The sequence below is a fragment of the Paroedura picta genome, chromosome 12, assembly GCF_049243985.1.
Source record: "Paroedura picta isolate Pp20150507F chromosome 12, Ppicta_v3.0, whole genome shotgun sequence".
NCBI lineage: Eukaryota > Metazoa > Chordata > Lepidosauria > Squamata > Gekkonidae > Paroedura > Paroedura picta.
In genome coordinates, this window is record NC_135380.1 from 16716452 (window position 1) to 16737402 (window position 20951).

Below are 20951 nucleotides of genomic sequence, written 5' to 3' on the forward strand. Positions count from 1 at the left end.
ACTTTGGGCCAATCACACACTCGGCCAACCCACCTCACAGGGTTGTTGTGAGGATAAAACGGAGGAGGGGAAAATAGTGTAAGCCGCTTGGGGAGACAGGCTGGATAGAAATTAATAAAGTCGGAAAACGTTCTATATATAAAATTTTAAATATACATTTTCCACTGCCGCATTTCACATCCACATATATAAAACATTAACTTGTCCAAAATATTAAGCTGTCCACATTCTGTAAAGACAATATAACATGTTTTCCCCCTTTTTTTCAAGGGGGAAAAGTTCAGACTGCATTGTTTGTGGGAGAACAGAGGCTGAAGTGCTTTGGACGTGCAGACACTGCGAACGGGCACTCAATTCCCACTTCGGATAGAACCAGATTTTAATACGGGCTGATATTCTCTCTTTTTTTAGGGGGGGGGGGTAATTATCCATCTCTGCCCAACCACTTTTTTTTACCCCGTCCAATATTTGGCGTAGCCCCTTTAAGAAAAAGAAGAGGCGGGGTTGCGCGGGAGGGGGGGACCAAAGCTCGCGAGGGCTCAGGACGTAACTCTCGCGAGAACTGTGTTCGGGCGGAAGATGGCGGCGGCGGGAGGTACAACTCCCGCTCCCGAAGAAGGGGGTGAAGGGGAGGCGACCCCACCGGAGGCTCCAGAGGCAGCGGCCGGGGAAACCACAGGGCCCGCTGAGCAGGGAACGGGAGACTCGGAGACTGGGTAAGGCCTGGACATATGAGCAAGAGGGGGAAAGACCGCATCCTCGCTCCCATTGGCTCGGCACTGCCACACTCCCGCCGGTTGCTCTTATTGGTCAGAATGCTCGAACCCGTTTCTTATTGGCCAGCACTTTTGAACCCGTATCTTATTGGCCAGTGCGCTGGCTTGCTGGCCAATCGGAGCTGCGTTTTTCTTCTCCGCCCTGCTCTCAGTCATTCTTTTGCTCCTTCTCCCCCTTCCCGTCTTAGATCGTGTTTGTGATTTTCATACGAATGTCTTATGCTGAACGTCTGGCCCAGCTGTTTCCCTTCTGCTTCTGCAGCTGGTGAAGGGGGTCCATGGAATATTCTGCCCCCAGCAAATCAGTTAAACATGCTACAAGATTACCCCCACCTCCCCCTGGGCCTTTTTGTTCTTTGTTTGGAGCTTAAGGGGATGCTCTTGATACACCCGAGCTTTGCACATAATGGGTTGCTGAGTCACTGAAACCCTTGTATGTTGTGGCCCTGCTCTTCGCAATGTTTTCCCCAGAGATCTCTCTGCCTCCCCACCCACCACACACACACACACACATTGTGACATGAAAGTTCATTTCATACAGAAATACATAATTCAGTGGCTTTTTGCCTGTGGAAGCTTCTGCTGTAATAATTCTGTTAGTCTTTAAAATACTATTGGAGTCCTTTTTGTTCCCCCTTTACCCAGAAATGTTCCTTGCACCCAGCATGGCTTTTTGCTCAGTCATGCCCAGTATTTATGTGAAAGCGACCTTGAGTTCCACCATGCCAGCACTACTCTGCTTTTTCCTCCAGTGCTTGGGATGAATGAAGCCCCTCTGGAAAGGGTAGAGTCCCTTCTTGCTCTTAAATGTGTGTTATGCACAGTAATATTACGTGTGTGATGTGGTTCCTCCTGATTATGGTTTTCTGTGCCTTTCAGCGGAGATGCATCTCTGGCAGATGCCAGTGCTGCCTTGGAGACTGAATCATCCAGTGGGAAGGATGCATTGGTAGGTGGATCAGTGAAGCTGTTCTGGAATGCTGCAGATGCTTTTTTAATGTCCTGCTCATGAGGAGTGTGGGAAGAAAAATTAGAAAACTCCACAGTTAATTCTTAGAGTTGTCCCCAGCCAGGGTAACAAGGTTCATTTGGAAGTTGGTTGGGGAAATCCATTTGCTGTAGATTAGATACCAGATGACAATGTGATTGATGTTCATTGGATGACTCTTTTGAAAGGATTTCCTGTTTCTGCAAAATCCAGGTTACATAATTTCTCATATTACAATAATCTGTGTTCCAACAAATTCATCCATCATACCCTTCTTTTTATTATGATTGTGGCATGCTTAACTCCAGTGAAGTAATTAGGTTGCGAGACTGTGACTTGTTCATGTGTAAAATTAAATGCACATACATCCTGCCTGCATCTGTGTAGATCAGTGTGTAAGAAATAGCCAAAGTGCTTTTGCTTCTCAAATGAACCTGGAGAATAATCAAGGGGTAACTACACAGCTTGCACATGTGTTCATTGTAAGTTATGAACAGAGCTGAGCTAGCATGCCCAGTCAGCTTTGTAACTGAGTTGACCTGTGACTCTCAGTCTCCATGATCCTGTGCCAGCCCTCTAATCGATACTGACCCACAGGCTCTTCCAGTGTGGAGTTGCCCTTTGTGCATTGTGGCTAACATGGTTCTCGGTCTTTCTTGTGTGTCTACGCGAATGTCATTGCAGGAGGGTGTTGGGGACAGCTCTGAAGTTTTGGATGCACAGACCGGCTCAGTTGATGAAGAGAATGGACGGCAGCTTGGAGAGATTGAGCTGCAGTGTGGGATTTGCACCAAATGGTTTACTGCAGAAACGTTCGGCATTGACACGACGTATGTAGTGGCTGCATGTCTTTTTTCCATTGTCATCTTCTTTCTTCCCAGATTATTAGATAAATCATTTCAGGAGAAACAGTTTATATGATAATTGTGTGTATTGTTCCATCCCACTAAGGCAAGTCTGGAGCCTTCCTCCAAGGGAAGATCTACTTAGATGGAGGAAAAGGCCTTATCTGAAGTATGCCCAAGATACCCTGAACATGTTTGTTGGTAAATAGCAACTGTGGCCCCATCTCCTCCCCCCCATTTTTGATCTTGGCTGTAGCACAGGTTTGGTGTGAGGGATTTAGCCCTTCTCATCCACTCAGATTTCCTGATCTCAGCCTACTGTTTGTCCTTTGAAGGTGGGACATGTACAGGTGACCCTCCTCCTGCACAGCAAAGCAGATGGCAACTCCAGCAGAGAAAAGCAGAGGTGGGAAAACAGCACAGGTGGGAAGTTCTGGCTCCCACCAGTATCCCATAAGGGCCTGTGAAACTGCATTTTGCCAATAAAAAACGCTCGAGAAATGCCCTTACAGTGTCTATTTGGGCCCATTCTCTCAATACATTTGCACAGATGCTGCCAGAAGAGGGCAGTGTGAGCTCACTGTTTGGTTCTATCTGCTAGTAATCAGTGGCTATGTGGAAGAAAAGACATGCAAGGTCCTTCTCATTTTCCCTGTTTGCAACTTTTGTATGGCTGGGGTTCATTTGTCTTTGTAATAATACCTTTGTAAGATCTTTACAGAAGCAACAAAAGCCTTAAATTTTAGGGTTAGGACTTTTCTTGTAAAATATTCAGAGGAGCATGTTAAAGTTCTGGTTGCCAGGACCTTGCTTCTCCAGTTGTTTGTGTAGCAACCCAGCACACACAGAGCCATGTAAAGAATAATAAAACCGTTTGTGCTGAGCAGAGCCCAACAAGGCTGCCATCCTGAACTACCTTTCTCCAAGGGAAGATCCAGCTGTTTCAGACGGGATCAGAGCAGAGTCTGTTGCTCGGGTCAGGCAGCCTTTGCATGTTTGACATTGGTCTTGCATTTTCCATGCATAGTGATGGGCTTCTGTTTACTTGGCCTATAATCCCCTGAAGCTTTTTCAGCCTTGGCTTCTGCTGACTAAGCACAGGCAGAGCCAGTATTATTTTGCTGACTCATATTGCAGTGCAGAGAGATGGATCTGCCTGAAATATTAGTGTTGTGAGCAGGACTGTTAAACTCAATGGGCTTGAAAGGTAAAGCGATTGGTAGTGATGGTTCTGTCCTCCCAAAAAAGGCTTTGGAAGCATGTTTGTCTGTCCATCTCTGTGTGTTTTTAAACTATTCTGGATACTAGCTGACCCACAACGAAAAGGAGGAAGAAACCAAGAAGCTCTCTAGTCCAGCCATGTATTTTTGAGGCAGGGTCTTGCAGGCCCATCTGTGCAGTGCCCATCTCAGCGTGATGCAGTGTTAGAGGTTTTAAACAAGAAGATGTGAGCCAAGCAGTCTGGGAGAAGTTTACTTTGTTGACCTCGTGGTTTGCTATAGCTGGAGGAATTTACATCCTAGTATATCATGTTGGCTGAATTGTAGATTGGGATGAAGGAGAATGTTTTGTGGGCTGAAATTGGGTGTACCTCTTAACATATCTGACCCAGCTGTATCTCGGAACCTGACTTCCACCAGTAGCTACAAATTATGTGTGTGTGTGTGGGGGGGGGGGGGGGAGAACGGGGTTCCTTTGGTTTTTCTTTAGAACTGTGTGTTAATCCCTAGTTTTGGTAGCTCCAGTTCAATAAGGTGTATAGGAAGGCACGCGCCCGCTTTTTTGTTCCGTCGCAAGAGAGTTCCCGCTACTTATTGTGAAATAATAAAAGAAATTTATTTATTTATTTATTTATTTATTTATTTATTTATTTATTTATCATACTTCTATACCGCCCTCCCCGGAGGCTCAGGACGGTTTACATTATAACAGAGAACCATACATAAAACAGTCTGTAGAACATGTACATCAGTGACCAACAATTGCAACCAAACACAACACAGTATAACAATAAACAATCATAATACAAAATCATAATACAAATTGTTCTTCTCCAGATCCTGTTTGCCTTTTATGACCAACTACAGTTTTCATTGCAACATTTGCCATCACAGTGGAAATACGTATTTCTTAAGAAAACAAGCAAGTAAGTAAGGAAAAAAATACTGTGTGTTTGAGGGAGGGAGGGAGGGAGGGAGATCAATTGCTCATTATCCTAGCATGGCTCCATGGGGCTTGGAATAGCATACACGATTCTCCCCTTGCCTGTTTTTTAGCTCATCTCTAGGATGTAGGCTAGGCTGTGGGAGAGTGATTGGTGCAAGGTCGCTCAGGGAGATTCATGACCGCAGGAGTTTGAATGTCTCCTCACTAGTACTCTAACCACTTCACTGCACTATCTGGCTAGTCTGGCTTTAACTTTTAGGAAGTGGATCACAGTTGCTAGGCTTTTAAGGCGTGTTGTCTCTCACTCTGTTTTATTTTAAGATCTAAAGGAAATGTGTCTTAGTTCCCTGGCCAACTTAACTTGGCAGTCAAGGACCCAAGATGAGCACCCAAAAACCATGTTCTCCAAAGACAAGGTACAGGCTCTTCTCCGTCCCTGAACGTACACAATGCTTGCCATTGACTTTTCTACTGGAAAAGGCTAATGCTATAATTTGCATGATGGCTCTTTAGTAAAACTTGTCGTCATTTCCCTTTGGTTTCAAACAGGATATTATACCGTTTATTGATAAGTACTGGGAATGCATGACAACGAGGCAGAGACCGGGGAAAATGACATGGCAAAATAATATAGTGAAAACAATGGTAAGTGTTGGAAGTTCTGAAGAACAAATGTCAAGTGGAAAAAAACAAACTGTGTGTGTCAAAGAGTCCCCGTTACATCTAAACATATGAACCTGCCTTGCATCAGGTTATAGCATTCTTCCATCATCTCAGTGTTAGTTTTGATTGGCAGGGGTTCTCCAGGGTGCACGGATCCCATAGAGTTGGAAGGGGCCCTACAGGCCATCTAGATCCAACTCCCTGCTCATTGTAGGATCAACCTAAAGCATCCATGATAAGTACCTGTCCACATGCTGCTTAAAGACTCCCAGTGAGGGGGAGCTCACTATTTCCTTAGGCAGCCAATTCTACTGCTGAACTCCTCTGACACGTCATCTAATAGCTGATCCTGGGAGTGCCAGAGGTCACACCCAGGACCTTCTGCATGTAAAACCAATACTGTACTACTGATCCAAGACCATCAACCCCCCAAATTTACTTTAACTTTTCTGATACTGTTTAAATGTTCTACTCCAGTGTAAAGAAAGGGATGTGTTTTTGGTGAAAGAACATCCGGACCCAGGGAGCAAAGATCCAGAGGAGGATTACCCCAAATTCGGACTCCTAGATCAGGTACATCAACTTGGCATGGCCCTTCATGGTACATTAAGTAAAGTTATTAATGCAAAAATATTCGCTCTGTGTATTCGCTCTTTAAAAGCCTTGAGTTGCCTTGGAAGTTTTGAAAATTTAGCTACAGCTGCAATCCTAAGCATGGTAATGATCAGGCCACTTCTTTGCAAATGTTTGACATTCACAGATGCCTGCAGTCTTCTTTGTACTTGCTTTGAAGAGTGTAACTGAAATTGGTGGGCTTTTGTTTGTTTTTTAATTGTGTGTGTGCTTGCTTCTCTTTTAGGACCTTGCTAATATTGGCCCTGCGTATGATAACCAGAAGCAAAGCAGCACAGTATCAACAAGCGGGAATCTAAATGGCAAGTCTGTTATTTTTCTTTCTAAACAAGGACATCTGATGAGAGATGAAATTCTTAGGTTTTTCTCCAGTCTTATTACTGGATACAACTATTTATTCCCCCCCCCCAATAGCTTGAAGGGTGTCTGTTGTGGAGAAAGGTGTTTTGTAAGCCACTTTGGAACTCCTTCAGGTAGTGAAAATCAGGGTATAAAAAATCCAACTCTTCTCTCTGTTGGTCACCCAGATCAGCCACTCCAAATAAATCACTGCTTTGCCATGTGGAGATATTTTTAGAAACACTGACAGGGAAAGTGATTTCTTATTTCCTCTGTAACTGGGAGGACAGGGGAGAACAAGGTAGTGCTCTGTCCCTCTTCCCATGACTCCAGCAAGGGCCTGTGTAGGAGAACTTCCTAGAAGATGGTGTTTTAGGTAAAGTTAACCTAAAGTAAATGCAGCTCTGGGCGAGATATTTCCATCTAGATCCAGTGGTCTTCAGTTTGTGGGTCTCTGAGTCCTGCCTACAAGGTTGTGAGCCACCCTTTTGAGCTAGCCTTTGGAACAGAGAAAGGAAGGGTGCCATGCCTCCTGCCTCTCTCTGTGCAGTTCCTGTTGAGGTGAGGTCATTCTGTGTTTGGAGAAGATTCCCTGTAGCTTTGACATTACATCTTCCAGGACTTGGCTGTGTTTTCCAGTCCTCAACTCTTGGTCTGCTGCTCATTGTCCTGGCTATGAAACCAGTGAGGTCATATATCTGACTCCTCCCTTTCCTGTTAAGTGATGCTAATAGTACATGACTTCCGGTCCCCTACCTGCAGGTTTGCCAGTCACCTCCTTCAGTGTTTCCAGGGTTTAGAACCTTTGGAGGCTATTGAGCTAGATGAGTGTGTTTCTTGTAGGTACTCATTTTATCTTCTTGTCATGCCGGTCGTGTCTTTTTTTATTTGTCTCTATTGTTTAAGACATAACAACTACATGGTACAACTTCTGTTCTTACAGGTGGAGCCTCTTTGGGAGGTGAATATTCTACTTTTCGGGTCCTTAACGTTTTAAATATTGTGCTTTGGAAAGCTTTGCTTTTTTGTTTTGCCAAATCGTGTTGTATCCTAACAGCTCAGCTTGCCCACTGTCCGAGCCTGAGCCCCTCCTCTCACCAAAGTATCTATTCAATGGAGCTTCCCCCCCATCTGGACTCCCCAATCCCTGGCAGAGCCATCTCAGTGGTAACTGAGCCCCTCTTCCTCCCTTTGAAAAGCTGGTAGGATACAACCCCCACTGTCTTAGAAGCTCGAGATCATTAATCTGAAGGACCTCTCTAAAAACCGTGGGAGTAACACTTTTAACAAATCTTTAATTCCACTTTAATAAGAAGTTTTGACAACCTTTTAGAACCATCGTATTCTGCCTTTCATGGGTCACTAAAATGGTCTTTTTGTCAGCTTCATTTATTCCCCTGACTGCTATGTGGGAGAGGCAGATCTCTGGGTCATCAGCCTCAAGGGCAGCACTTCCCCCAATATATGCAGCTCTGATTGAGCTCTGTGGGGAAGTAACAGACATGAAATTGATAATAAATCTGGAATGTCCCTCCTGTGTTTTTAAAGCTATGGCTTGTCAGATCTTTCTGGATCCCACTTGCCATTTGTATCAAAATTGGTTGGCTGAGTTCACCTTGAGATGTGGCATTCTAAAGTTGTGCAGGGGAACCCTACTCTTACCTCTTTAAAACACCCATTTGATCCTGGATAAGCACCATTCAAATGGATTCATGGTTGTGCAGAATATGAAGCTACCTTCCAAATCCTCATTCCTTTACACTGCTATAGGATTGTTAATAACGTCCAAGCTTGCTAGACTTGTAGTTCTGGTACCCTCGGTTACTGCTTAAAGGTGTTTGTCTGCAGCACAGCAAAACTCTCAGCTCTGTATTGCTTGAAAGCAAGGAACCGTGTATACCTGCTACAGGTGACACAACAGCGTAACTGATCTCTTTAATCCAGATCAGTCAATCACATAAAGGGACTTGGAACCCTCCTCTGCACCGAACAACACAGTCAGATACTACTTATTTGTCTTCCTAGAGAACCTGACTGTGGATAAGATGCTTGTATTAAGGGGTAGTCAAACTACGGCCCTCCAGATGTCCATGGACTAAAATTCCCAGGAGCCCCTGCCAGCAAATGCTGGCAGGGGCTCCTGGAAACTGTAGTCCATGGACATCTGGAGGGCCGCAGTTTGACTACTCCTGGGGGTCAGGTTTGTGCACAGGGTTAATTTCCTCCACATGTAACCATAAAATTCCAGTATGATCGGGACTTTTGGGAGCAGCTGGCATCACTCTTTCATGTGTGTGTTATGCTCAGCGTGGACATGCGCAAGCTCGTTAACAACCTGTGGACAAAAGCAGCCACTATCTCAAAGCATTTTTAAGCAGTGCATCAACATTTCTAGTAGAAAACCAATATTTAAGGTGGTTTAAAGGCTGACCTCTTTCTTACCGAAAAAACAAACAAACATGTACAGGTTTTCATGACTTCTGGTCCTGATTGCCTGAGCCGCTTCCCTTCTTCCCAGAGATGCCCCAAACTCTCCTACGTCATCTCATGGCAAAAGGTAATGTGTTTTTTTCACAGCTGCCCATATATCTTCAAGGCCACTAAATCAACAAACCGGTAGGGAGAGGGGTCATTGTGCAGGCAAAAAGCACAAAGTTCTTGATACCACCCAAAAGGGCAGTTTGCTGGCACTGCAGAGAAACATCTTACACTTCTGGTTTTTCCTCCCTGTTTTTGTTGTATTTGGGTGCTTCCAGCTGATGCAGAAATTGTGTGTCTGGTGTGTTTTTTAAAGCCTTTTGCCTGGCGTCTAATTGAAACCTTCCCTGTCAAATTGGCTCCTCTCTTGGCTTCATGTGTTTCGAATCTCCATGAAAAAGGTGACAAGGGATCCTCTGCCAATTAGTGAACGCTAACGAGATCAAGATATTTCTGCTTGCACTTGTTATGTCGTGATAAGGGCCTGTATTGTTGTTATTAATATTACTCTCTTTCAACCCAAGTATCATTTCGGTACTAAACCTGCTGCTGGATTATAATACAGGCCCAGAAAGATGCTGAATGTAAACAGTTCAGCAACAGTTTTGTTTTTCTGCCTGGGAGACAATCTGGTTTTATTGAGATTCAAATGCATCCAAGGAATTTTGAGCAAGATTCCCTTTGCCACTGTAATGCCGAGCGATCTGTGGGTACTTTTCTTCCCAAGGGGGTATTGTTGCGGGAAGCAGCGGGAAAGGAAGAGGAGCAAAGCGCAAACAGCAAGATGGAGGGACCACAGGAACGGCCAAGAAAACCAGGAGGTAAATGCAATAGTGTAAAAACATGCAAACATCCCCAATATTAGCAACAAGCAGCCGATCTATGGCAGCCCTCTTGAGTTTCCAAGGCAAGAGACGTTAAAAAGTGGTTTGGCATTACCTGCCTTTGTGCAGCAAGCCTGGAAGAAATGCTGAAAAGCCAGGCCCTGGTTAATTCTCCTAGAATCATAGAGTTGGCAGGGACCACCTGGGTCAACTAGTCCAACCCCCGGCACTATGCAAGACACTCACATCCCAATTGTATTCGACTTTAGTCAATCCCTGGCAGGGTTTTCAAGACAAGAGACATTCAGGGATGCTTCGCCATTGCCTGCCTGCGTATAGCAACTCTGGATTTCCTGGTCTCCCAGCCAAATACTAGCCAGGGCTGACCCTGCTCAGCTTCTGAGATCTGATGATTGAGCAAGCCTGGGCAATCCAGGTCAGGGTGTTACCAGGAGGGCTGGTGTGAATTAAAGCATTGTATAGTGTTTAGAAAAAGAGCAGTTTGCTGCGGTGGTAAGCTTTCTTCGGATTGTTATGGCTGCTCGTCCTCCGTTCTAATATGTCCCTGTGCTGGCTTGCATGGTACCTTTGTGACCATCCTGCCATCAAATGGCCTGCAAAACAGTGCATTGAGCAATGCAAGTTATAAGAGTTCTCGCCCCCGTACACACGCCCTTTCTCCCTAAATTTCTCAATGAAAGAAGAATTGACATGATGTTGCCTGATTTCCTATTCTGGAGGCTGGTGTCCCACTTAACTTTCCTTTCTCTGTTATCCAGTGACCCCTTGTTCTCCGCTCAGCGCCTCCCACCTCACGGCTACCCGTTGGAGCACCCCTTTAACAAAGATGGATACCGTTACATCTTGGCGGAGCCCGACCCCCATGCGCCTGACCCGGAGAAACTAGAACTAGACTGCTGGGCGGGCAAGCCTATTCCCGGAGACCTCTACCGAGCTTGCCTGTATGAACGAGTGCTTCTAGCTCTGCATGACAGAGGTATGGTTTTTCGGAAGGGTTGCTTCATGCCCTGGCTGGCCCAGGCCTCTTGAGAAGTGGTGATTTCTGGTGAAACTCAGTTTAGGCAACTTACTGTCCCTTGCTCACCAAAGTAGCGACTTTTAAGTAATAATTCATACAAGCAAATACCATAATACCAAAAAAAGCAAACAAAAACTACCCACATCCTAGGCAGGCTCTGAATCCATTGTCTGTGAACCAGGAGCCCTTTGTCTCTTGCTGGAGGGTGCATACATGCCTTTGGCTCCATGCATGCAAGCAGAAAGGAGGCAGAAACCTAGCTGCTTCTAAGACGATGCTGCCGGCAATGCACAGATGCATTAATTATTGTCTTGCACATTCCTAAGTGGGTCCCAATCTAGTCAAATGACTAAAATTCGTGCAAAGTTTGAATCGAGTGGCCTCTTTAAGACCAACAAAGTTTTACTCAGGGTATGTGCATGCACACTTCCATCTGAAAGCTTTTACCCTGAATAAAATCTTGTTGGTCTTAAAAGGGCCGTTGGGACCATTCTCGGTTCTGCTGCTTCAGACCAGCATGACTAGGTGCCTGAATCTGAAATTCATGCATTTAACTGAGTTTCATTAATGGAGTCTGTGAGAGTGCGTGAGAGTGAGAGGCAGCCCTAAAGAATTAAAATGGTGGTCGTAGGTTGCTTGAGGGTGTAAACATGGGAGAGACTCAGCATCCGTTTCCTCTGCCCCTCCTCCAAATACAGCTCCTCAGCTGAAGATTTCGGACGACAGGCTGACGGTCATCGGGGAGAAGGGCTACTCCATGGTTCGAGCCTCGCACGGGGTACGGAAGGGAGCCTGGTATTTTGAGATTTCTGTGGACGAGATGCCTGCAGAGACAGCAGCCAGGCTTGGGTGGTCACAGCCCCTAGGTAAGCTGCTCACCTTTGGCCTCGTTTGCATTTCTGGTTTCCTGAACTGGTTTTAACCTTCTTGAGTGACTCTTCCTGCATCTCGGCTGCCTTCACTTTGTGGCAAGAGCATTGCAAGTGAGCAAGGAGCTTGGATCCCTTCAAGAACTGATAGAGCTGTTCTGACCGAGCAGTGATATCGGGGCTCTCTCAGCCTCACCGGCCTCACGGGGTGTCTGTTGTGGGGAGAGGAAAGGGGATTGGAAGCCGCTTTGAGACTCCTGGTAGAGTGGCATATAAGAACCAATTCTTTTCTTCATTAGTAGCTTGAAATATGTGACAGCATGGTGTCATGGTTAAGAGCAGCAGCCTCTAAGCTGGAGAACTGGGTTTGATTCCCCACTCCTCCACATGCAGCCAGCTGGGTGGCCTTGAGCCAGTCACAGTTCTCTTAGAGCTCTCTGAGCCACCTACCTCACAGGGTATCTGTTATAGGGAGAGGAAGGGAAAAGTGTTTGCAAGCCGCTTCGGAACTCCTTCAGGTAGTGAAAAGCAGGGTGGAAAAAAAAAGCTCTTCCCTCTTGGTTTCTACAGATATTTATGGTCTGCTCTTCTCCCCGATGGAGACCCAAAACAGCTTACAGCATCATTCTCCCTTCCTCCGTTTGATCCTCACCTCAACCCTGCGAGGTAGGCTAGGTTGGCAGTGTGTGACTGGCCCAAGGTCATCCTGCAAGCTTCCATAGAGGTTCAAACTCCGGTCTCCCAGTTCTTTCTAACTGAGGACACTCTGCTTTCGCTGGGAGGAATGCAGAGTAACTTACCTCTGGTTCCTTACAGACAGCCTATAAGCCCAGGCTTGCATAATTGCCTCAAACAAGGTCAAATGCCTTGGCAGACTTCTAGCTCTCACCCACCGAGAGCTGACTGCTAGGACCACCTAGAAGGTGAGAAGCCTAGCAAAACTGCAGTGTGACCCACAATCCAGGTGGAGCGAGGAGAGAAAGTTTCATGATCAGATTACCTATGGGGAGATTTTTTCTTCTCTTTTCCCTGTTCTTAGCTGCATTGCACAAGTTTGTACAACAAGGCAGGTGCCTACGGGGCTGCAGGTTTCCTAATCCTCCCACTGTCGGCAGTATCTCTGCCTTTCTGAATATGCCGTGTAACATAAGGTCAAACCAGATGGGAAGATCTGGATCACCAGAGTTTTCGCATGACCCTGGATTGTGTCAGTTTAGTCGTCCAGTTTAGTCTTCTCTGTTTTGACGCTAACGACACTGGGTCAGGGGTTTCCGATGCAGAGTTCAAAGGATTCAAGCTGAAGTGAAGGCTGTTGCTGCATCCAGAAATGGTTTGTGTGCACGAGAAATCCCAATTGGATGCACAAACTGGTTTTTTTGTGGACATCTTGATTTCCAGGGCTTTTTTTTTTTTAATGGACCTGTATTCTAATGTCCCGGAGGGCAGAAAAATCCATGCCCTGGTTTGCCAGGCCCTGTCTGCCCCTCATAGACTTGTAGATTACAACGGGCGTCTAACACAGGGGTAGTCAAACTGTGGCCCTCCGGATGTCCATGGACTACAATTCCCATGAGCCCCTGCCAGCAAAGGCTGGCAGGGGCTCATGGGAATTGTAGTCCACTGACATCCGGAGGGCCGCAGTTTTACTGCCCCTGCTCTTGCACATCTGGGGAAGGACTGCGGCTCTAGGGGTCATGTGTCAAACTGGGGTAGTCAAACTGTCGCCCTCTGGATGTCCGTGGACTACAATTCCCATGAGCCCCTGCCAGCCTTTGCTGGCAGGGGCTCATGGGAACTGTAGTCCTTGGACATCTGGAGGGCCACAGTTTGACTACCCCTAGTCTAACGGGTGGTGCAAATATAATCTGGATGCTGTGAGTACAACTGAGCAGAGCAACAACACTGTCGTGGGGGGGGGGGGGGGACCTGTCAATAAGGGATGGAAATCCTGAAAAGGGCAGCGCGGGTCTTCCTTCTAGGAATTGTCCGGAGAAATGGCACGCATGCAAAGCCCAGGGATCACGGGTTCTATCTGATGACATCTGTGTTCCTGCAGGAAATCTGCAGGCTCCCCTGGGCTATGACAAGTTCAGCTACTCGTGGCGGAGTAAGAAGGGCACCAAGTTCCACCAGTCCATCGGCAAGCACTATTCGTCCAGCTACGGCCAAGGCGACGTACTTGGTTTTTACATTAGCCTTCCCGAAGAGACAGAAACTGCCAAATCCCTGCCGGATACCTATAAAGATAAGGTAAGGCGACATCCTTTCGGGCCGTGGCCACGTTCAGATGTCACCGGAAACTTCAGCTTGTGACAGACGCGAATGCTATTTCTTTGCTGTGTGCCTTCTCTGCTCAAGGGGTGTCAGAATCCTGGGAATTCTGTCATGATGATTGTGAATGATTATTGATTCAAAGCTTCCTGGTTGCAGAAGCCTTCAGTTTGTCATAGTGTCTAAATGCAGGGCCCGAGGCAAATGGGAGTTTGATTCCTCCCCACAAATAGGGATCTCTAACTGTGGTGTTCTCCAAGCTAGGGGTGTGCATCTGGTTAAACTAAGTTGAAAAAAATGCCAGAAAAAGACCTTACCTTTATTTTTCCGGTGTTATTTAAGCCAGTCTTAGATTCTCTGACCTAATCGGCTGCCAGCAGTTGGTGCAAGCAAAAAGAAATGCAACTTCTCATGAGGACTACCGACCTTTTTTGGAAAACTGTAATCCTCAGGAAATTGGCATCCACCCCAGAGTTTGGATTCTGTGATGCAGGCAGCAGTGTACACAAATCATGTGATTCCACAAACTTTGAGGACTTCCCTTGCTCCGTTGGCATCCCTTAAAAAGATAAGAACCCTGCTAGATCAGACTTGAGGTCCACCCACACACACACGTGGACAAACAGATCCTCTATAACGGGGGTAGTCAACCTGTGGTCCTCCAGATGTTCATGGGCTACAATTCCCATGAGCCTCTGCCAGCAGATGCTGGCAGGGGCTCATGGGAATTGTGATCCATGGACATCTGGAAGACCACAGGTTGTGAATACCCCTGCTCTGTAAGACCACTGCCTTCAGCAACTGATACTCAGAGGTATACAGCCTCTGAACATGGAGGCTCTGTTTAGCTGTCCTGGCTGATGGCTGTTGATAGACCTGAGGTCCATAAATTCTTGTCCTGTCCTGGTTTTTGCTCAGACACTGGGGTGTGTTTTTAGTGTCAACTGGAAACTTTTCCTCTTGTGTGAATTATATAAATTTCACTAGCGATTAAGACCACCGTGTAGGCGTGTCTTTGTTATCAGCATTGTGTCCGTATGGAGCTTTGTAATTACGACCATGTTGGTGAGACATTTTGTGCATTGGCAAACTGCTCCCCTTTCCCCCCTCTTCAGGCTCTAATCAAATTCAAAAGCTACTTGTACTTTGAAGAGAAGGACTTTGTGGACAAAGCAGAGAAAAGTTTAAAGCAAGCGACTGGAAGCCAAGTAAGTTGGGCTGTGGAAAGAAAACACTGATTGGCACCACCAGCAGGCTGCACTAAGTCCATGGAGCCTCTGGCCAGCTTCCGTTGGTGTCTTCTAAAGGGAGACGTTTCCTGCTAATAGCAGACGCTGTGTGGGGAAATAGAATGACTGCGGTCTGAGGATGGAGGTCCCTCGACAGTGTTGCGCCTTCCTGTGATTGGCCGCTCCTCTTTGTGGGTTGGATCCAGCTGGCTTATCTGTTGGCAAGAAGGTGAGGCAGCAGCATCTTTGACCATGCAGAGAGTCATGGGACGAATGTGCAAGACCATGCTTATTTCGTCCTTTGTACGTCACTTCTCCAGCGGGGACCTGGAGCGGCTTACAATGTGCTCCCCTTCTCAAGTTTGTCCTTGCAACAGTCCTCTGAGGGTAGATCTTTCTCCTCAGAAGTTGTCTCTGCAGGCCAGCCTTTCTCTACTTTTTCACCACTGAGAAACCCCTGAAACATTCTTCAGGCTTCAAGAAACCCCAGAAGTGGCGCAATTGTGCAGAATACAGCTGGGAAGCATAGCTGTGCACACGCCCACCAGGGGTCCCTTCCCTTACCACCCCCTCCAGGCCATAATTGCCCGGGGGGGGGGGAGGTTCAACATCTGTATATGGTCACATCACCTGCTGAATTTTTTAACAAGTTTTTAAAATATGTAAAAAATTAATTAACTCCCACCCACACCTGGAAACCCTGGTTGAGAAAGGCTTCTGTAGCTGGTGGCCCTTCGGCTCTAACCCAGGGGGTGATGCTGCCGTTAACAGCCTGCACACCCAGCCTGGATCGGATAGGCCAGCAGTCATTCCCCCACCGTTCTCCATCCACGAGTGGCAGCCGGTTGGGATAAGCGAGCCCTGCAGGAGTTCCCCCCCTCCGCCCAGCCTTTTGCCCTGGATCCATCATCCCCTTTATCCAGATGGCGCTTGAAAGAACTTGTTTTCCCCTCTGTGGAATGCAAGAGGCGAGCTTTTGTGCGTCATTTGCCTCTGGCCACCTGCACCGCTAGCCTTCACTCGAAGCAAAGGATCCTCGGTGGGTCCCGCGAAGACCCTGCGGTCTGAGCACGCTCCCTAAGACGCAACAAGCTCACAGGGAAGGAGCTGGGCTTGCACGGCTGTCGGGGTAAAAGGTCGCTGGGCTGCGCTGCTCCTCATGGGGACTGCCTGCTATCTCTTTCAGATAATTTTCTATAAAAACGGTGCCAGCCAAGGAGTTGCATACAAGGATATATTCGAAGGCGTTTATTTCCCTGCTGTCTCTTTGTACAAAGGCTGCACGGTAGGTATTCTTTTTAAAAGCCATTAGGTGCTCTTGCACAGGGGTAGTCAAACTGCGGCTCTCCAGATGTCCATGGACTACAATTCCCATGAGCCCCCTGCCAGCCTTTGCTGGCAGGGGCTCATGGGAATTGTAGTCCATGGACATCTGGAGGGCCGCAGTTTGACTACCCCTGCTCTTGCACATCTGGGGAAGGACTGCGGCTCTAGGGGTCATGTGTAGGCTCATCATGCCACAGGCCTCCGGCTTTGACTCCCCACCCAGCCCCCAGCATCTCCAAGGGGAGTGTGTTGGGGAAGCCTTTCCCTTGCTTGAGAAGCTGGAGAATTGCTGCGAGGCAGAGAGATTCCTTGGAGCTGAACTGGTCTAAGGCAGGTTCCAGAACGAGATCTGAAGAGCTTTGAAGCCTGTTCCTTAAAACAAGATCCCACTGGTGGCACAGGAGCTTGTGGGATGCCTTTGTTCCCTTGTCGTGTCCCTGCAGGTGCTATGCTTCCCCGTAGCTCTCTTCCACCTGCCCTAAACCTCAGTAGAAGCATCGATTCCAAAATGTTTGGGAGCATCCTCGTCCTTTCAAAGCCATGAGTCGGCATAGCATAGTGGCAGAGAATGAGATGTGATCTGAGAAGTCGCTGGCTCAAATCTCTTCTTGAGCACAAACTTACCAAGTAGCCTCAGGCTGGCTGTTTTTCTCCTGTCCCCCTCTTTTTGTGACATGAGAACGCTAGCCTACTGGACAGGGTCTTTGCGAGGATTGCAATAATGTCTGTGAAGTGCTTATTTTCTAAAACAATGACAAAGGGCTTTTCTCTCCCTCCTCCTTTTGTAGGTTTCTATCAACTTTGGGCCTTACTTCAAATACCCTCCCAGAGATGTAACTTACCGCCCGGTAAGTGTGGAGCCACAATAGGTTTCCCACGAACATTTCATGCATGTCTCTGATAGTCAGGAACCTGGAAATCTCCCTGTAAAAGGCAGTCCCTGCCCCTTGGATCAGAAAGCCCCTCCTTGCAAGCCTGACTCCTAGAATGTAGAGCCAGAAGGACAAAGGAGGAAACCAGGGATTAAGCATGAGCAGGTCTGCATGCAGGAGGCCCTGCCGTGCTTTGCTCCCAACCATGCAATATTCCCCATCTGTGTAGAAAACGGGGAGGTCAGAGCATGCAAATCCAGTAATTTCCCCTCTCCTTTTAGTTCTACAAACATTAATATTTTTGTATGTGTGTTTCCATGCATGCAGTTGCAAACATCAATTGATGTGATTTAGGCTCCGATCCTAAGAATGCTTTCCTGGTTGTAGGCCTCCTTGAAGCTAACAAGAGTGACTTCTGAGTAGACTGGCCACTTTTACTGTCCCCCAGATCAGGGATTTGTAGCAGGCAGGGAGTTGGACTGGCCAGGCTTGTATCACGCCTGCAGAGTGTTCTGATGATTCCTGACTCCAGGGCTGATCTGGGGCAATTGGGGGGGGAGGCTGGTGCAGCTTGGTAGTGACATCTCCTCGTCAGGGTGAATCCTGGAGCATCACTGCACAACCAGCAACATCACAACTACCACAGAGCACTCCCCTCCCCTTCTTTCCTATACGTCTCCCACTGGCTGGCAACTTTATTCCTGACAGGTCTAATTTCTAAGCGGCCTCATGAGGACTAGGAAGATGTTTCTTTATTATTATCAGTTTGCTTTCCCAGATTACACAGCAAAAGCCAGACTTTGTGTCCTGCAGCTCATTTGCTTCCGTGCCAGGTTCTAGGCTCTGTATACTTACTGTCTTGGATGCCAAGTTTTCCATGTCTGTATGAGAGCTTTCTCATTCCACTTGGCATTCCCTCCCCCTGCCACTGTTCCTAAGGGTGGATGGATCTTCTGGAACAATGAGCAAAGTGCTGCAGGAGGGGCACAGAAGAGCTAGGTCCTTAAAATTCTGCAGCAGTTACACATTAAGCCTTGGAAGCATGTCACTTGGAGCCCTGCCAAGGCAAGTGTATCAAGTTCAAAACAACGGCATACCTTTCGCTCTCCCCCTCCTTCTGATGTTACTTCTCCCCCCCCCCTCCCAGCGTAGGCAAGCGTGGAAGGGAATATTGGCTTTCGATGTCAGGCTCAGCTGAGCTGGGCAGTGTCTTAATTTTTCCCCTTTCCCCCGTATCTTCTTTAGTTATCTCAGGGAAACCCAAACTATTTCTCTGTCTGATGTCAGCCTTGAAGTGGATTCCTAAAATAGTTGCAGCCCAAACCAGCCATTCCTAGAAGACTGAAATAATGCTCAACATGGACAAGAAGAATATCATGGCTTCCTTTCAGGCACGCAGGGCCTTTATGGGATGTAATCCTTTCGCTCGTTCCAAACTGGCCTCCTTCGGTGTTTTCCTAGAGATGAAGTTCCTCGTCTCATCCTGGAGTAGTGGTGAAGAGTGGCAACCTCTGATCCGGAGAACTGTGTTTGATTTCCCACTCCTCCGCATGCAGCCAGCTGGGTGACCTTGGGCTTGTCACAGTTCTCTCAGAGCTCACAGCCTCACCTGTCTCACAGGGTGTCATTTGTGGGGAGAAGGGTAGAAGAAGAAGAAGAAAAGAAGAAGAAGAAGAAGAAAAGAAGAAGAAGAAGAAGAAGAAGAAGAGTTGGTTCTTAGATGCCGCTTTTCCCTACCCGAAGGAGTCTCAAAGTGGCTTACAGTCGCCTTCCCATTCCTCTCCCCACAACAGACACCCTGTGAGGTGTGTGAGGCTGAGAGAGCCCTGGTATCAGTGCCGTGGCGAGCCCAAGGTCACCCAGCTGGTTGCATGTGGGGGAGCATGTGGGGCATGCCAGATTAGAAGTCCGCACTCCTAACCACTACACCAAACTGGTAGGCGATTGTGAGCTGCTTTGAGACTCCTTTGGCAAGTAAAAAGTGGAGCACAAAAAACCAGCTCTTCTCAGACATGGAGTCCCATAGAGCTGCACCCCTAGGGGAGGTCCTTTCCTTCGGTGGGAGACTCCTCTGCTGACCAAGCAGGCTTTTGGGATCCCATCTCCCAGCTTCATCTTCTTGCTTCTTTCTGCATGAAGCCGAGGCAAGTCACTTCTTTTTCTCTCCCTTTCCCCCTCGCAGATCAGCGACATGGGCTGGGTAGCCGTGGTCGAGCACACTCTGGCAGATGTCCTCTACCACGTGGAGACAGAGGTCGACGGGCGGCGGAGCCCCCCTTGGGAGCCTTGAAGGACATTTTATATAAATACGCGTGTTTATGTGTTTTTTTTATTTTTATTATTATTATATTGAAACGACATCACTGGCTGTAAAGTGGAAAGGAAGTAAATCTTTTTATATATAAACAAGAAAGAACAGACCACATGCTTTTCTTAGTTCCTCCAGTACCGCTCCAAAAGAAAGGAAATAAAGATCGAACAGAGGAAGTGACGATGTCCCAAACTTAATGGAATCTGGAGTGGTCCTTCCAGTTAGGATAAATCATTTTGATGAGGAGCATGCTGTGTCAAAATAAGCAAGAGTTTTGATGAATGGACTTGCTGGTTCTCTCTTGCCCCGGAGGGACAGACCAGAACCAGTGGGATGAAATTAATTCAAAAGAAATTCCATCTAAACATCAGGAAGAAGTTCCTGACAGGTAGAGCGGTTTCTCAGTGGATCAGGCTTCCGAGGGAGGTGGTGGGTTCTCAATCTTTGGAAATTTTTAAACAGAGGCTGATTCTGTGAAGGTTCAAGGGGTGGCAGGTTACAGTGGATGAGCGAGAGGGTTGTGAGTGTCCTGCATAGCGCAGGGGGTTGAGAGCCAGTTTGGTGTAGTGGTTAGGAGTGCGGACTTCTAATCTGGCAAGCCAGGTTCGATTCTGCGCTCCCCCACATGCAGCCAGTTGGGTGACCTTGGGCTCACCACGGTGCTGATAAAACTGTTCTGACCGGGCAGTGATATCAGGGCTCTCTCAGCCTCACCCACCCCACAGGGTGTCTGTTGTGGGGGGAGGAATAGGAAGGCGACTGTAAGCCGCTTTGAGCCTCCTTCGGGTAGGGAAAAGCGGCATATAAGAACCAACTCTTCTTCCTCTTCTTCTAGATGACCCATGAGGTCCCTTCCAACTCTATGATTCTATGGTGCTGTGCATCTAGGATGTTTGATCATCTCTCCCACCCCCCATGTATTTTGGTGCCTCTCTGGATTCCTGTTCTGGGTAATTGGGGCCTCTAGAGAACTCTTCTCAGTCAGGGTTCTACTTCTGGCGACGGAGAGAACCAGCAGCGACCTGACCTCCATCTCTAAACTTTGCCTTGGAGGCATTGTGTAGGAGATGTGGCCGAGAGAACTCTCTGGCTGGAGGCTGAATGTGGGTTTCCAAGAGCTGACGTTCCTCAAATCTCCAGCGCCAGATGCTGTGTGTGTTTACACAATCTTTTGATCAATGTATTTGGATTAGAAACCAGTTTTGGGAAGCATCTTCTCTGAAAAGACATTGTTGACAATACTTGAGAAGATTCAGCAAATTGCAAACGTCTCTGTGGTTGAAAGGATAAGCTTTTGCGTGCGTACCCAAGCAGAGGTAGAA

At 47.3% G+C, this 20951-nt stretch overlaps 1 protein-coding gene across 2 annotated transcripts; it reads left to right on the plus strand.

Annotated features, from left to right (window-relative positions):
• The first annotated feature begins 552 nt into the window (after positions 1-552).
• Positions 553-19826, plus strand: ASH2L (ASH2 like, histone lysine methyltransferase complex subunit). Of its 2 annotated transcripts, XM_077305559.1 has the most exons (17): positions 553-716; positions 1656-1725; positions 2449-2594; positions 4667-4755; positions 5097-5191; positions 5325-5420; positions 5916-6011; positions 6298-6373; positions 7354-7371; positions 9616-9709; positions 10492-10709; positions 11450-11617; positions 13677-13870; positions 15007-15099; positions 16307-16405; positions 17235-17294; positions 19501-19826. In XM_077305559.1, exons 1-17 carry the CDS (start codon positions 580-582, stop codon positions 19606-19608), a joined length of 1857 nt encoding a protein of 618 aa, XP_077161674.1. In that variant the 5' UTR covers positions 553-579; the 3' UTR covers positions 19609-19826. The 2 variants fall into 2 exon arrangements, with proteins under 2 accessions (XP_077161674.1, XP_077161675.1); XM_077305560.1 differs by lacking the exon at positions 7354-7371.
• The last annotated feature ends 1125 nt before the right edge of the window (positions 19827-20951 follow it).

Bases quoted from the DNA above. Each gene is read 5' to 3' on its own strand.
- ASH2L (XM_077305559.1), top strand. From the start codon at position 580: ATGGCGGCGGCGGGAGGTACAACTCCCGCTCCCGAAGAAGGGGGTGAA. The intron at 5,192-5,324 runs GTACAGGCTCTT...GGTTTCAAACAG, and splicing joins CCATGTTCTCCAAAGACAAG to GATATTATACCGTTTATTGA. The intron at 15,100-16,306 runs GTAAGTTGGGCT...TATCTCTTTCAG, and splicing joins AGCAAGCGACTGGAAGCCAA to ATAATTTTCTATAAAAACGG.